The sequence below is a fragment of the Melopsittacus undulatus genome, chromosome 24 (genome assembly GCF_012275295.1).
Source record: "Melopsittacus undulatus isolate bMelUnd1 chromosome 24, bMelUnd1.mat.Z, whole genome shotgun sequence".
NCBI lineage: Eukaryota > Metazoa > Chordata > Aves > Psittaciformes > Psittaculidae > Melopsittacus > Melopsittacus undulatus.
In genome coordinates, this window is record NC_047550.1 from 763,638 (window position 1) to 780,340 (window position 16,703).

The 16,703-nt window shown below is 58.2% G+C and overlaps 1 protein-coding gene across 1 annotated transcript; it reads left to right on the forward strand.

Annotated features, from left to right (window-relative positions):
- The first annotated feature begins 1,667 nt into the window (after nucleotides 1–1,667).
- DHX34 (DExH-box helicase 34) lies at nucleotides 1,668–16,602 on the forward strand. The gene is made up of 17 exons (XM_034072121.1): nucleotides 1,668–2,948; nucleotides 3,880–4,191; nucleotides 5,712–5,981; nucleotides 6,808–6,910; nucleotides 8,330–8,547; nucleotides 8,650–8,824; nucleotides 8,907–9,100; nucleotides 9,183–9,284; nucleotides 10,006–10,218; nucleotides 10,292–10,459; nucleotides 10,537–10,639; nucleotides 10,771–10,877; nucleotides 12,658–12,903; nucleotides 14,303–14,482; nucleotides 14,587–14,713; nucleotides 15,266–15,489; nucleotides 16,121–16,602. The coding sequence occupies exons 1-16, from the start codon at nucleotides 1,668–1,670 to the stop codon at nucleotides 15,397–15,399; spliced, it is 3,933 nt and encodes a 1,310-aa protein (XP_033928012.1). The 3' UTR covers nucleotides 15,400–15,489; nucleotides 16,121–16,602.
- The last annotated feature ends 101 nt before the right edge of the window (nucleotides 16,603–16,703 follow it).

Here is a 16,703-nt window from a genome sequence, read left to right on the forward strand (position 1 = left end):
TGTCAATGGGGATGGAGGGGGCAGTTGGGTGTCAATGGGGATGGAGGGGGCAGTTGGGTATCAATAGGGATGGAGGGGGCAGTTGGGTGTCAATAGGGATGGAGGGGGCAGTTGGGTATCAATAGGGATGGAGGGGGCAGTTGGGTGTCAATGGGGATGGAGGGGGCAGTTGGGTATCAATGGGGATGGAGGGGGCAGTTGGGTGTCAATAGGGATGGAGGGGGCAGTTGGGTATCAATGGGGATGGAGGGGGCAGTTGGGTATCAATGGGGATGGAGGGGGCAGTTGGGTGTCAATGGGGAGGGAGGGGGCAGTTGGGTGTCAATGGGGACGGAGGGGGCAGTTGGGTATCAATAGGGATGGAGGGGGCAGTTGGGTGTCAATGGGGAGGGAGGGGGCAGTTGGGTGTCAATAGGGATAGAGGGGGCAGTTGGGTATCAATGGGGATGGAGGGGGCAGTTGGGTATCAATAGGGATGGAGGGGGCAGTTGGGTGTCAATGGGGACAGAGGGGGCAGTTGGGTATCAATAGGGATGGAGGGGGCAGTTGGGTATCAATAGGGTTGGAGGGGGCAGTTGGGCATCAATGGGGATGTTTGGGATGGAGGGGACATGGGAATATTGTGCACATTAGGACATGAGGACACTGAGCACATGGGGGGACATGGGGACATTGGGAACATGGGAATGGGGAAACCATGGGTGGGATATGGAGGGATATAGAGGGATATGGGGGGATATGTGTGGGATATGGGGGGATATGGAGGGATATGGGTGGGATATGGGGGGATATGTGTGGGATATGGAGGAATATAGGGGAATATGGGTGGGATATGGAGGGATATAGGTGGGATATGGGGGGATATGGGGGGATATGGGGGGATATGTGTGGGATATGGAGGAATATAGGGGAATATGGGTGGGATATGGGGGGATATGGAGGGATATAGGTGGGATATGGGGGGACATGGGTGGGATATGGAGGGATATGGGTGGGATATAGAGGGATATGGGTGGGATATGGAGGGATATGGGGGGCCATGGAGGAATATAGGGGGATATGGGTGGGGTATAGGGGGATATGGGGGCATCTGGGGACACGCAGGGACACGGGGGGGGGCCGGGCAGCTCCGATAAGCCCCGCCCATCGCCCCTAGCCCCGCCCCTCGCTCCGCCCCTCGCCCCTCGCCCCGCCCCTCGCCCTGCCCATCGCCCCGCCCATCGCCCCGCCCATCGCCCCGCCCCTTCCTCCTCTTGCTCGCCCCCTGGCGGCCCCGCGGTACTTCCGGTCCGGGAGAGCGGCCTCAGGACCGGAGGGACCGGAACCGAACGGAACCGGAACCGGAGCGGAACCGGAACGGGACCGGAGCGGGGCCTGGAACGGAACGGGAACGGGTGAGGGACCGGAGAGGAACCGGGACCGGAACGAACTGGAGCGGGGCCTGGAGCGGGGCCTGGAGCGGAGAGGAACCGGAGCGGAACCGGAGCGGCACCGGGCCCGGCTGCGGCTGCGGCTCCGGGAGAGCGGCCTCAGGACCTGAGGGACCGGAACGGAACGGAACCGGAACCGGAACGGGGCCTGGAGCGGGGCCTGGAGCGGAACCGGAGAGGAACGGAACCGGAGCGGGTGAGGGACCCGGCACAGGAGCTCCGGACACGGCCTCAGTGATGCCTCGGGACAAGGAGAGAGGCTCCCGGCGCCGGGATCGGGATCGGGATCCATCCACTTCCCATCGGGATCCGTCCCCTTCCCATTGGGATCGGGATCCATCCACTTCCCATCGGGATCGGGATCCGTCTGCTTCCCATCGGGATCGGGATAACCCCGGCAGCCGCCGGCGGGATCGGGATCCATCCACTTCCCGTCGGGATCGGGATCTGTCCCCTTCCCATCGGGATCGGGATCGGTCCCCTTCCCATCGGGATCCGTCCCCTTCCCATCGGGATCGGGATCGGGATCGGGATCCGTCCCTTTCCCATCGGGATCGGGATCGGGATCCATCCCCTTCCCATCGGGATCGGGATCCGTCCCCTTCGCATTGGGATTGGGATAACACCGGCAGCCGCCATCGGGATCGGGATCCATCCCCTTCCTATCGGGATCGGGATCCATCCCCTTCCCATCGGGATCCATCCACTTCCCGTCGGAATCGAGATCCATCCCCTTCCCATCGGGATCGGGATCTGTCCCGTTTCCATCGGGATCGGGATCCGTCCCCTTCCCGTCGGGATTGGGATCGGGATCGGGATCCGTCCCCTTCCCGTCGGGATCGGGATCGGGATCCATCCCCTTCCCATCAGGATCGGGATCCGTCCCCTTCCCATCGGGATCGGGATCCATCCCCTTCCCATTGGGACTGGGCCAGCCCCAGCAGCCGCCGCCGCCTGGAGCAGCTTTACTTCCATGGGCAGGACCCCATCAGCTCCCAGGACATTCCCAACTTCTGGAAGTTCTTCCAGCGCCTCCGCCTCTTCCAGAGCCTGCGACCGGATCGGGAAGCGGCTCCGGAGCCATCCCAGCCCCCCCCCGGCCTCATCCTGCCCCCCCACTACGACCCCCGTTACCGCATCAACCTGTCCCTACCGAGCCCGGATGTGGGATGCCGGGATAACGGGATCCCATTGGAATGCGGGTGGGAATTCCGCTGGGCTCTGCTCCATTACCTGCACTTCCAACAGAGGCAAAGCTTCTCCCGACTGCTCCGGATCCAACGGGAACGAGCTGCCCTTCCCATTGCCCGTTACCGGGAGCAGCTCCTGGATGCTGTGGCTCAGCACCAGGTGGTACTGGTGGCCGGGGATACCGGTTGTGGCAAGTCCACACAGGTGCCCCAGTTCTTACTGGGAGCCGGTTATAGCCACGTGGCTTGCACCCAACCCCGGCGCATTGCCTGCATCTCACTGGCCAAGAGGGTGGCATTGGAGAGCCTGCACCAGTATGGGAGCCAGGTGGGTACTGGGAGCATCCCAGTGGGGTGCTGGGAGGGGTTATCCTCACCTGGATCCCAGGTTGATCCACATGGGGTTGGGGGATCCTGGTTTGTCTGAATTGGCTTCAAGTGGCCCCAAATTCCTCAAGATTTCACCGAATTTTCTTGGAATTTGGGGGAAATTCTTCAATTTCATGCAAATTGTTTTCCAGTTTTTTCAAATTTGTCCAAATTGTCTTCGAATTTATCAAATTTGTATCCGGTTGGATTCAGTTTTATCCAGTTTTGATCCAAATTGTCTTCAAATTTCATCCCAATTTCTTCCATTTTCTCCCAAATCCTTAAATTTTTTTTAATTTCATCCCAATTTCTTCATTTTTCTCCCAAATCCTTAAATTTTTTTGAATTTCATCCCAATTTCTTCCATTTTCTCCCAAATCCTTCAATTTTTTTTAATTTCATCCCAATTTCTTCCATTTTCTCCCAATTCCTTCAATTTTTTTTGAATTTCATCCTAATTTTTTCCACTTTCTCCCACTTCCTTCCATTTCTTCCAAATTTCATCCCAATTTCTTCAATTTTTCTCCCAAATCCTTCATTTTTTTTTAAATTTCATCCCAATTTCTTCCATTTTCTCCCAAATCCTTCAATTTTTTTAAATTTCGTCCCAATTTCTTCCATTTTTCTCCCAAATCCTTCAATTTTTTTTAATTTCATCCCAATTTCTTCCATTTTCTCCCAATTCCTTCGATTTTTTTAAAATTTCATCCAATTTTTTTCCACTTTCTCCCAAATCCTTCAATTTTTTTTTAATTTCATCCCAATTTCTTCCATTTTCTCCCAAATCCTTAACTTTTTGTAATTTAATCCAATTTTTTTCCATTTCCTCCCATTTCCTCCCATTTCCTCCCATTTCCTCCCATTTCCTCTCATTTCCCCCCCCCCCACAGGTCGGCTACCAGATCCGCTTCGAGAGCACTCGCTCCCCATCCACCCGCCTGCTGTTCCTGACCCAGGGGCTGCTCCTGCGCCAGGCTCAACGGGATCCCCTGCTCCGTGGGTACCACATCCTCCTTGCCGACGAGGTCCACGAGCGCCAGCTCCATGGGGATGTGCTCCTGGGGGTCCTGCGTCGCCTCCTGCCCCATCGCCCTGACCTCAAGCTGGTGCTCATGTCGGCCACCATCAACATCCCTCTCTTCTCTGCCTACTTCGGGGATGCTCCAGTGCTGCGGGTGCCTGGCAGGAGCTTCCCCATATCGGTGAGGATGGAGGGGGAACGTGGGGATGGAGCCTGTTGGGGACCGGTCCCATATGCAGCATCCCATATGCAGCATCCCGGTCCCGTATGCAGCATCCTGTATGCAGCATCCTGGATGCAGCATCCCGGTCCCATATGCAGCATCCTGGATGCAGCATCCCACTCCCATATGCAGCATCCTGTATGCAGCATCCCGGTCCCATATGCAGCATCCTGTATGCAGCATCCCGTTCCCATATGCAGCATCCCATATGCAGCATCCCGGTCCCATATGCAGCATCCTGGATGCAGCATCCCGGTCCCATATGCAGCATCCCGGTCCCATATGCAGCATCCTGTATGCAGCATCCCGTTCCCGTATGCAGCATCCCACTCCCATATGCAGCATCCTGTATGCAGCATCCCGTTCCTATATGCAGCATCCCGGTCCTGTATGCAGCATCCCGTTCCCATATGCAGCATCCTGTATGCAGCATCCCGTTCCCGTATGCAGCATCCCATATGCAGCATCCTGGATGCAGCATCCCGGTCCTATATGCAGCATCCCATATGCAGCATCCCACTCCCGTATGCAGCATCCCGTTCCCGTATGCAGCATCCCAGTCCCGTGTGCAGCATCCTGTATGCAGCATCCCGGTCCCATATGCAGCATCCCGGTCCCGTATGCAGCATCCCAGTCCCATATGCAGCATCCTGTATGCAGCATCCCGGTCCCATATGCAGCATCCTGTATGCAGCATCCCGGTCCCATATGCAGCATCCTGTATGCAGCATCCCAGTCCCATATGCAGCATCCCGGTCCCGTATGCAGCATCCTGTATGCAGCATCCCGGTCCCATATGCAGCATCCTGTTCCCATATGCAGCATCCCGGTCCCATATGCAGCATCCTGTATGCAGCATCCCGGTCCCATATGCAGCATCCCGTATGCAGCATCCCACTCCCATATGCAGCATCCCGTTCCCGTATGCAGCATCCCGTTCCCATATGCAGCATCCCGTTCCCATATGCAGCATCCCAGTCCCGTATGCAGCATCCCGGTCCCATATGCAGCATCCCAGTCCCGCATGCAGCATCCCACTTACTCCCATATGCAGCATCCCACTCACTCCCATATGCAGCATCCCGCTCCCATATGCAGCATCCCACTCCCATATGCAGCATCCCGTTCCCATATGCAGCATCCCGCTCCCGTATGCAGCATCCCATTCCCATATGCAGCATCCCACTCACTCCCATATGCAGCATCCCAGTCCCGTATGCAGCATCCCGTTCCCATATGCAGCATCCCGTTCCCATATGCAGCATCCCATTCCCGTATGCAGCATCCCATTCCCATATGCAGCATCCCGTTCCCATATGCAGCATCCCGTTCCCATATGCAACATCCCACTCCCATATGCAACATCCCGTTCCCATATGCAACATCCCACTCCCATATGCAACATCCCACTCCCATATGCAACATCCCACTCCCATATGCAGCATCCCGTTCCCATATGCAGCATCCCGTTCCCATAGGTCATCTACCAACCCATCCCCAAGGAGGATGCTCCAGCACCGGGCAGAGCAGGGAAATGGGAACGCCTGGATCCCATGCCCTACCTGAGGGTGATGCAGGCCATCGACCACAAGTACCCAGCCGAGGAGCGGGGGGACCTACTGGTGTTCCTGAGTGGGGTGGCTGAGATTGGGGCCGTGCTGGAGGCAGCCCAGACCTATGCTGCATGTACCCAGCGCTGGATCGTGCTCCCACTGCACAGCACCCTGTCTGTGGAGGAGCAGGATAAGGTAAGGGGAAAGGGGGGGGCACTGGTTTGGGTGGGGAGGGGGCTTAAAGGTCAGCCAGTTCCAAGTCCCTTCTATGGGATTCCTTCCATTAAAGGAGTGGGTCCAAGCCCCTTCTATGGGATTCCTTCTGTTAAAGGAGATGGATCCAAGTCCCTTCTATGGGATCCCTTCCATTAAAGGAGTGGGTCCAAGTCCCTTCTATGGGATTCCTTCCATTAAAGGAGGTGGTTCCAAGCCCCTTCTATGGGATCCCTTCCATTAAAGGAGTGGGTCCAAGCCCCTTCTATGGGATTCCTTCTGTTAAAGGAGATGCATCCAAGCCCCTTCTATGGGATCCCTTCCATTAAAGGAGGTGGCTCCAAGCCCCTTCTATGGGATTCCTTCCATTAAAGGAGTGGGTCCAAGCCCCTTCTATGGGATTCCTTCTGTTAAAGGAGATGGATCCAAGCCCCTTCTATGGGATTCCTTCTGTTAAAGGAGTAGGTCCAAGCCCCTTCTATGGGATTCCTTCCATTAAAGGAGTGGGTCCAAGCCCCTTCTATGGGATCCCTTCCATTAAAGGAGTGGGTCCAAGCCCCTTCTATGGGATTCCTTCCATTAAAGGAGTGGGTCCAAGCCCCTTCTATGGGATCCCTTCCATTAAAGGAGGTGCCTCCAAGCCCCATCCAACCTGGCCTTGATGGGGCATCCAAACCTTCATCCAACCCATCCCAGTGTCCCAGCATCCCCATAGGAAAGAATTCCTCCTGTTATGGGGCCGAAGGGGGGGGGGTCTTTGGGATGCCCCTTCCTGCTCCTTGTTGCTCTATGGGGTTTCCTTCTCCAGGTGTTTGATGTTCCCCCTCCGGGTGTCCGTAAGTGCATCCTCTCCACCAACATTGCTGAGACCTCAGTGACCATCGATGGGGTGCGCTTCGTCCTGGATTCAGGTTAACCCCAATCATCCTCATCCTCATCCTCATCCCCATCCCCATCCTCATCCCCATCCCCATCCCCATCCCCATCCCCATCCCCATCCTCATCCCCATCCCCATCCCCATCCTCATCCCCATCCTCATCCCCATCCTCATCCCCATCCTCATCCCCATCCTCATCCTCATCCCCATCCTCATCCTCATCCTCATCCCCATCCTCATCCTCACCCTCATCCCCATCCTCATCCCCATCCCCATCCCCATCCCCATCCCCATCCCCATCCTCATCCCCATCCTCATCCCCATCCTCATCCCCATCCTCATCCTCATCCCCATCCTCATCCCCATCCTCATCCCCATCCTCATCCCCATCCTCATCCCCATCCTCATCCCCATCCCCATCCTCATCCCCATCCCCATCCCCATCCTCATCCTCATCCCCATCCTCATCCCCATCCTCATCCTCATCCTCATCCCCATCCCCATCCCCATCCTCATCCGCATCCCCATCCCCATCCTCATCCTCATCCCCATCCTCATCCCCATCCTCATCCCCATCCTCATCCCCATCCTCATCCCCATCCTCATCCTCATCCCCATCCTCATCCTCATCCCCATCCTCATCCTCATCCCCATCCTCATCCCCATCCTCATCCCCATCCTCATCCCCATCCTCATCCCCATCCTCATCCTCATCCCCATCCTCATCCCCATCCTCATCCTCATCCCCATCCTCATCCCCATCCCCATCCTCATCCCCATCCTCATCCCCATCCTCATCCTCATCCTCATCCCCATCCTCATCCCCATCCCCATCCCCATCCTCATCCCCATCCTCATCCCCATCCTCATCCCCATCCTCATCCCCATCCTCATCCTCACCCTCATCCTCATCCCCATCCTCATCCCCATCCTCATCCCCATCCTCATCCCCATCCTCATCCCCATCCTCATCCCCATCCTCATCCCCATCCCCATCCCCATCCCCATCCCCATCCTCATCCCCATCCTCATCCCCATCCTCATCCCCATCCTCATCCCCATCCTCATCCCCATCCTCATCCCCATCCTCATCCCCATCCCATCCCCATCCCCATCCTCATCCTCATCCTCATCCCCATCCCATCCCATCCTCATCCCCATCCTCATCCCCATCCCATCCCCATCCCATCCCATCCCATCCCCATCCCATCCCATCCCATCCCCATCCTCATCCCCATCCTCATCCCCATCCTTTTCCCCATCCTCATCCCCATCCCCATCCCCATCCCCATCCCCGTCCCCATCCTCATCCTCATCCTCATCCCCATCCCCATCCCCATCCCCATCCCCGTCCCCATCCTCATCCTCATCCCCATCCCCATCCTCATCCCAATCCCAATGGATTCTCTTTGCCATATGGGAACATCTCCCTCTTCCTTCTTCTCCCCGCAGGGAAGGTGAAGGAGATGAGCTACGACCCTCAGGACAAGCTCCAGCGCCTGCAGGAGTTCTGGATCAGCCAGGCCAGTGCTGAGCAGCGCAAGGGCCGTGCAGGCAGGACCGGTCCTGGGGTCTGCTATAGGCTCTATGCTAAGTCCGACTATGAGGCTTTTCCCCCTTATCCTGTCCCGGAGATCCAGAGGGTGGCTCTGGATGCTCTGGTGCTGCAGGTAATGGGGTCTCCTTGGGAGGGGGATGGCTCAAGCCCCATAGGCTCCTTTGGGGGGGGTAGGGATGCTCTTCCCATCATCCTTGGGCTCCTTCTTTTCCAGTTGAAGAGCATGGGGCTGGGTGACCCCCGCACCTTCCCCTTCCTGGAGCCTCCCCCCTCTTCCAGCCTGGAGACAGCTATAGGCTACCTGAAGGAGCAAGGAGCCCTGGATGAGGCCGAGCAATTGACTCCCATTGGCACCATCCTGGCCCAGCTGCCCGTGGATGTGGTGGTGGGTGAGTAACCCAAGGACCCCCCTTGGATGGGGTGAGGAGCATGGGGTGGGATGGGGGGACTCATCCTGCCCTCACCCCATAGGCAAGATGCTGGTGCTGGGAGCCCTGTTCGGCCTGGCCGAGCCCACGCTGACAGTGGCAGCGGTGCTGAGCGTCCCGTCCCCCTTCCTGCGCCCCACACATCCCAATCCGGATTGGACCACGGCCCGGAAGCCCCTCGAGAGCCCCTATGGGGACCCGTTGACGCTGCTCAATGTCTTCAATGCATGGGTCCAGGTGGGATCCCTGTATCCGGATGGACCCTTGGGATTCGGGAATGCCGCATCCCGGTGCTGAGCACCCACTGCTCCCGGTGCAGGTGAAGTCGGAGCGGGGGGGCAGCTCTAGGAAGTGGTGCCGGCGCCGGGGCTTGGAAGAGCATCGTCTCTATGAGGCTGCCAACCTGCGACGGCAATTCCAGGTGGGATCCCATCCTCATCCCCATCCTCATCCCCATCCTCATCCCCATCCCCATCCCCATCCTCATCCCCATCCTCATCCCCATCCTCATCCCCATCCTCATCCTCATCCTCATCCCCATCCTCATCCCCATCCTCATCCCCATCCTCATCCCCATCCTCATCCCCATCCTCATCCTCATCCCCATCCTCATCCCCATCCCCATCCCCATCCCCATCCTCATCCCCATCCTCATCCTCATCCTCATCCCCATCCTCATCCCCATCCCCATCCTCATCCCCATCCCCATCCTCATCCCCATCCCCATCCTCATCCCCATCCTCATCCCCATCCCCATCCCCATCCTCATCCCCATCCCCATCCTCATCCCCATCCCCATCCCCATCCTCATCCCCATCCTCATCCCCATCCCATCCCCATCCCCATCCTCATCCTCATCCTCATCCCCATCCTCATCCCCATCCTCATCCCCATCCCCATCCTCATCCCCATCCTCATCCCCATCCTCATCCCCATCCTCATTCCCATCCTCATTCCCATCCTCATTCCCATCCTCATTCCCATCCTCATCCCCATCCTCATCCCCATCCTCATCCCCATCCTCATCCCCATCCTCATCCTCATCCCCATCCCCATCCCCATCCTCATCCCCATCCCATAGGATTTGCCTTTGGGATTGGCTCCGGATGTATCCATCCCATTCCCTTCCATCCCGATCCCAGGAGCTGCTTCGGGACCACCAACTACTGGAGGATGCTTCGGAGCCATCCAGCTCCATCCGGCACCGGGAACGCCGGGAGCTGCACCGGCTCTGGCGTTCCCATAGGGAATGTGAGGGGCGGAAGCGGAAGCTGCTGCGGCTGCAGGATGGATTGGACACCTCCTCCGGTGAGGAAGAGGATGGAGGCTCCCATAGGAAAGGCATCGATATCCAGGTGATCCCAACCTCCGGCTCCGGGATGATGGGATATGAGCATCCCAATCCCTGACCCCATTCCCTGCCTGCAGGACGTCAAGTTCCAGCTCCGCCACGACGTGAGTGAGCTCCAGGCCTCATCCAGCTTGGTGCTGGCCTCCTCCCAGCTCGCCCTGCTCCAACTGGTGCTGTGCCGGGGGCTGTACCCGCAGCTGGCTCTACCGGATCCATTCAATGGCAGCCGTAGGGATTCGGAGCAGGTCCTGAGCCCCTTCCCATGCCCATCCCATGGTGCTCAGCACCCTCTGCCTGTATCCCAATGCTCTCCTTGCTCCAGGTCTTCCACACCAGGAGCAAGGCATCTGTTGTGCCTCATCCCACCTCCGTCTTCGCCACCAACCCGGAGCTGCTCCATCATAAGGAGCAAGGGGGGGGCAGAGGTGAGAACGAGCCCCAATCCCAAAGGATTCGGGCTCTGCTCCATGGGATCAAGGCATTCCTAGAGTGGGGGGGTTGGGATGGAGATGGGGACAGCTTGGGATGCATCCTGCCCTCCTCATCCTCCCTGCAGGTGCTGAGGAAGGCCTGAGCCATCGGCACCAGCTCCTTGCCTTCGTCTCGCTGCTGGAGACCAGCAAACCCTACCTGGTGAACTGTGTGCGGGTGCCAGCCCTGCAGGTGAGGCCTTCACCCTCCTCTTCCTCCTCATGCCCCCCTTTGGAAGCCTTCCTCACCCTCCTCTTCCTCCTCATGCCCCCCTTTGGAAGCCTTCCTCACCCTCCTCTTCCTCTCCATCCCCCCCCTTTGGAAGCCTTCCTCACCCTCCTCTTCCTCTCCATCCCCCCCCTTTGGAAGCCTTCCTCACCCTCCTCTTCCTCCTCATGCCCCCCTTTGGAAGCCTTCCTCACCCTCCTCTTCCTCTCCATCCCCCCCTTTGGAAGCCTTCCTCACCCTCCTCTTCCTCCTCATGCCCCCCTTTGGAAGCCTTCCTCACCCTCTTCCTCCGCATCCCCCCCTTTGGAAGCCTTCCTCACCCTCCCATTCCTCCTCATGCCCCCCTTTGGAAGCCTTCCTCACCCCCCTTTGGAAGCCTTCCTCGCCCTCCTCTTCCTCCGCATCCCCCCCTTTGGAAGCCTTCCTCACCCTCCTCTTCCTCTCCACCCCCCCCTTTGGAAGCCTTCCTCACCCTCCTCTTCCTCCTCATGCCCCCCTTTGGAAGCCTTCCTCACCCCCCTTTGGAAGCCTTCCTCACCCTCCTCTTCCTCCTCATGCCCCCCTTTGGAAGCCTTCCTCACCCTCCTCTTCCTCCCCATCCCCCCCTTTGGAAGCCTTCCTCACCCTCCTCTTCCTCCTCATGCCCCCCTTTGGAAGCCTTCCTCACCCTCCTCTTCCTCCTCATCCCCCCCTTTGGAAGCCTTCTTCACCCTCCTCTTCCTCCTCATCCCCCCCTTTGGAAGCCTTCCTCACCCTCCTCTTCCTCTCCATCCTCCCCTTTGGAAGCCTTCCTCACCCTCCTCTTCCTCTGCATGCCCCCCTTTGGAAGCCTTCCTCACCCTCTTCCTCTGCATGCCCCCCTTTGGAAGCCTTCCTCACCCTCCTCTTCCTCTCCACCCCCCCCTTTGGAAGCCTTCCTCACCCTCCTCTTCCTCCCCATCCCCCCCTTTGGAAGCCTTCCTCACCCTCCTCTTCCTCCGCATCCCCCCCTTTGGAAGCCTTCCTCACCCCCCTTTGGAAGCCTTCCTCACCCTCCTCTTCCTCCTCATGCCCCCCTTTGGAAGCCTTCCTCACCCTCCTCTTCCTCTCCACCCCCCCCTTTGGAAGCCTTCCTCACCCTCCTCTTCCTCTCCATCCCCCCCTTTGGAAGCCTTCCTCACCCTCCTCTTCCTCTGCTTGCCCCCCTTTGGAAGCCTTCCTCACCCTCCTCTTCCTCTCCATCCCCCCCTTTGGAAGCCTTCCTCACCCTCCTCTTCCTCTGCATGCCCCCCTTTGGAAGCCTTCCTCACCCTCCCATTCCTCTGCTTGCCCCCCTTTGGAAGCCTTCCTCACCCTCCTCTTCCTCTCCATCCCCCCCTTTGGAAGCCTTCCTCACCCTCCTCTTCCTCCGCTTCCCCCCCTTTGGAAGCCTTCCTCACCCTCCTCTTCCTCCGCATGCCCCCCTTTGGAAGCCTTCCTCACCCTCCTCTTCCTCCTCATGCCCCCCTTTGGAAGCCTTCCTCACCCTCCTTTGGAAGCCTTCCTCACCCTCCTCTTCCTCTGCTTGCCCCCCATTGGAAGCCTTCCTCACCCTCCTCTTCCTCTGCATCCCCCCCTTTGGAAGCCTTCCTCACCCCCCTTTGGAAGCCTTCCTCACCCCCCTTTGGAAGCCTTCCTCACCCCCCTTTGGAAGCCTTCCTCACCCTCCTCTTCCTCTCCATCCCCCCCTTTGGAAGCCTTCCTCACCCTCCTCTTCCTCCCCCAGGCTCTCCTGCTCTTCTCCCAGTCCCTGGACACCAACGCCGACTGCAGCCGCCTGGTGGCCGATGCCTGGTTGGAAGTCAGCATTCCCAAGGCGGAAGAGGCCGTGCGCCTGCTTTCCATGGCCCTGCAGCTCCGCTCGGCTTGGGACCAGCTCCTCCAGCAGCTACTGGGTAAACTGGAACGGAGCCCGAGCCAATGGGATGTGGCCAAGCTGAGCCGGAGGCTGCTGGAATTCCTGCAGGAGAAGGTGATGGGAATGGGTCCTGGGCTCCTAGGGAAGGACTTGGGGTTCAGCTGGTCCTATCCTTACCCCAGCATTGACCTGGGCAGCCTATTCCAATGGGAAAGTGGGTTTAGGGGATGGAATCATTCCCAATATCCAGCTAAACCTCCCTTATCCCTTGGGACAGGGACCAATCCCACCTCACTACAACCATAAGGTCCCCCTGAACCTCCTCTTTACACCCCATCATTCCCTCAGCCATTCCCATCACCAGCTTTGATTCCCTGTGTCCCCCTTGGAGCCTGGCACGGAGGAGCTGGAGCATCCCTGCATCCCTGCATCCCTTCATCCCTGCATCCCTGCATCCCTTCATCCCTGCATCCCTGCATCCCTGCATCCCAGCATCCCTGCATCCCTTCATCCCTGCATCCCAGCATCCCTGCATCCCTGCATCCCTGCATCCCTGCATCCCAGCATCCCAGCATCCCTTCATCCCTCCATCCCTCCATCCCTGCATCCCTGCATCCCAGCATCCCATCATCCCTGCATCCCTGCATCCCAGCATCCCTGCAACCCTGCATCCCAGCATCCCTGCATCCCTTCATCCCTGCATCCCTTCATCCCAGCATCCCTTCATCCCTGCATCCCAGCATCCCTGCATCCCTGCATCCCAGCATCCCTGCATCCCAGCATCCCTGCATCCCTGCATCCCAGCATCCCTGCATCCCAGCATCCCAGCATCCCAGCATCCCTGCATCCCTTCATCCCAGCATCCCTTCATCCCTGCATCCCAGCATCCCTTCATCCCTTCATCCCTGCATCCCTTCATCCCTGCATCCCAGCATCCCTGCATCCCTGCATCCCTGCATCCCTGCATCCCAGCATCCCAGCATCCCTTCATCCCTCCATCCCTCCATCCCTGCATCCCAGCATCCCTGCATCCCAGCATCCCTGCATCCCTGCATCCCAGCATCCCTGCATCCCTGCATCCCTTCATCCCTGCATCCCAGCATCCCTGCATCCCTGCATCCCAGCATCCCAGCATCCCTGCATCCCTTCATCCTTGCATCCCTGCATCCTTGCATCCCTGCATCCCTGCATCCCAGCATCCCTTCATCCCTGCATCCCTGCATCCCTGCATCCCTGCATCCCTGAATCCCAGCATCCCTTCATCCCTGCATCCCTGCATCCCTTCATCCCTTCATCCCTGCATCCCTGCATCCCTTCATCCCTGCATCCCAGCATCCCTTCATCCCTGCATCCCTGCATCCCTGCATCCCTTCATCCCTGCATCCCAGCATCCCTGCATCCCTGCATCCCTTCATCCCTTCATCCCTGCATCCCAGCATCCCTTCATCCCTTCATCCCTGCATCCCTTCATCCCTGCATCCCTGCATCCCTGAATCCCATTATCCCATTGCAGGTCCCATACCGCCTGCACCAGCTCACGGGGCTGGAGAAGCAGAACCTCTACGTTGGTCCTCAGCTGGTGATGGCCTCAGCTCCCCATCTCCAAGGGCTCTTCCCAGGCATGGAAATGATCCCTGATGAGGTGAAAGGAGGCCACAGGATCACTGATTTCCTCACCTACAACTGCCTGGCTGTGAGTACATCCCATTCCCAACCCCATTCCCAACCCCATTCCCAACCCCATTCCCATCTCCTCCTCCCGCATCCCTCGGAGCATCCCCTTTCTGTGCCCCACAGATGGACACAGACCTCTACAACAACTGCCTGCGGAGCTTCTGGACGTGTCCCCATTGCCAGCTCCACATGCCCTTCACCCCCCTGGAGCGCATGTGCCATGAGAGCTCCTGTCAGCCCCCCCCCGAGGGTGAGTTTTCCCCCCCCTTCCACCCTGGATTGGCTTGGAATTGGGCTTGGAATTGGGAAGGAGATGGAGATGGTCCCATTCTAACCCCCTGCTATGGGCAGGGATGTCTCACACTGTCACCCATGGCTTCATCCAAGCTTGAACACTGCATCCAAACCTTCTCCATCCAACCCATCCCAGTGTTCCAGCACCCTCACTTCCTTAGCTCCAACCTCCCCCTGTTCCCATTGGAACCCATCACCCCATGTCCTATGGCTCCAATCCCATTCCCAGCATCCTGGTCCCCCCCTTCAGACCCTGCAGGTCTCCATGCAGCTTCTCTCCTCCAGCCCCATTGTTCTCACCCTGTTCCCTATGGGATCTGCTCCAGCTCCTGAGCATCCTTAAGGCATCTCCATATCCTGCTGCTGAGGCCACCTCAACTGCACCCAGTGCTGCAGCAGAGCTCCTGTTGATGCAGCCCAGCACATAGAGGGGGGTTCTGGGCTCCAGCACCCAGCATCCCAACCCCTTCTCCTTGATCCCTTCCTGATCCCTGTTTTTCCCCCACAGCCCCCCCAGAAGAAGCAACCCAGAGCTCATCCAAGGCCTCATCCCTCCATCGACCCTATCACTGTCCCATCTGCCAGCAGGATTTCACCTTCACCCCCACTGAGATCCTGCGCCACAAGAAGCAGCATCACTGAGCGGGGCTGGAGGCCTGGATCCCCTTTATCCCAAAGGGAATACTGGGAAACACCCCCCCCATCCCATCCCATCCCATCCCAGCCTGTTGGGTGAGTGTGGCTGGATTCGGTGCTTTAGGGTTGTTCCTGTGGCTCAGTGTGGATGCTGAACTGAGGGGGGGACCCCAATGTCACCCCCTTGAATTGGGGTAACTGGTTTGGGGTTGGGGTTCCCCTTTGGTGTCTGGAGGACATGGGAAGGGGGGTTTTGGGGCTGGCTTTGTGCCTATGGTGCTGCCTCAGCACAGCCAGTGGGTGGCACTCCAATCCCAGCCTCATCCTTCCCTTCCTGTATCCCATTGGAAGAGCATCAGTGGGGCCTGTGCAGGACTTTCCCCACCTCCAAGCCTCTCCCAAATCCTACTACCAAGTGAGCCCAGCATCCCTTGGGATGCATCCCTTGGGAATGCCACCTCCCCAGCAGGAAACCTCAGGAATTGGGCCTGGCTCCCATGGTTTGGGGTTGGGAAAGGGGCTGGAAAACCTATGGAAGCCTATGGAAGCAAATCCCACAAGGACAGGGATGTGTTTAGGATGCATTGGTTCTTGTGCTGTGTTGGGCCTGGCTGTAAGACAATGGGGAAGAGATGGAAGGGGAAGGATGCTCAGTGCTTCCTGGCCCCTTTTTACCCCTTTCTAACCTCATTTTCTTCCCTTTCTTCCCCTTTTTTCCCCCTCCCAGTGACTCCAGTGTGGCCTCCCCTTCGTGCTGGCCTTAATCCATAAGGAATCCCTGCTGGATGCAGGGAATTCCACTGGCAGGAATCCCTATGAGGTGATCCATTGGGTCGGGCTCTTCATTCAGGCCTTAGCTCAGCACCAGCCCAGCCCACTTTGGGGGTATGGGGAGAGCTGTGTCCCCCAGTTTAGTGATGATGCTCCCAGTGAGTCCCTGTTGCTATGGCAACGAGGCGGGATGGAGATGCTCCTGCCATGGCAACAGCCATCAGCTGGCTCTGGCTTTGCTGTTGTAGGCTATAGGAGCCCCAGCTCTTTGCTGGATCCCATAGGATGGGGTGGGATGGAAGGACCTTAGGATGATCCCAGTTCCAAGGGCTTCCAAGGAAGCTGCAATGGTTCTGCTTTAGGCTGGGCTCAGGAGGTCACCTATGGGATGGCGCTGGCCTCCCATCCACTTCAAGGATGTGCCCTGGGGATGGTGGGAAAAGGCTGGATTTGGCTTGGATTTGGTGCTGGAAGAGGAAGGAAACCCCTCCCCATCTTCAGAGCCCAGCTGGGAAAGCTCAATAAAGGATTCCCTGGGT

Bases quoted from the DNA above. Each gene is read 5' to 3' on its own strand.
- DHX34 (XM_034072121.1), top strand. From the start codon at position 1,668: ATGCCTCGGGACAAGGAGAGAGGCTCCCGGCGCCGGGATCGGGATCGG. The intron at 4,192-5,711 runs GTGAGGATGGAG...CCGTTCCCATAG, and splicing joins GCAGGAGCTTCCCCATATCG to GTCATCTACCAACCCATCCC. The intron at 9,285-10,005 runs GTGGGATCCCAT...TCCCGATCCCAG, and splicing joins ACCTGCGACGGCAATTCCAG to GAGCTGCTTCGGGACCACCA.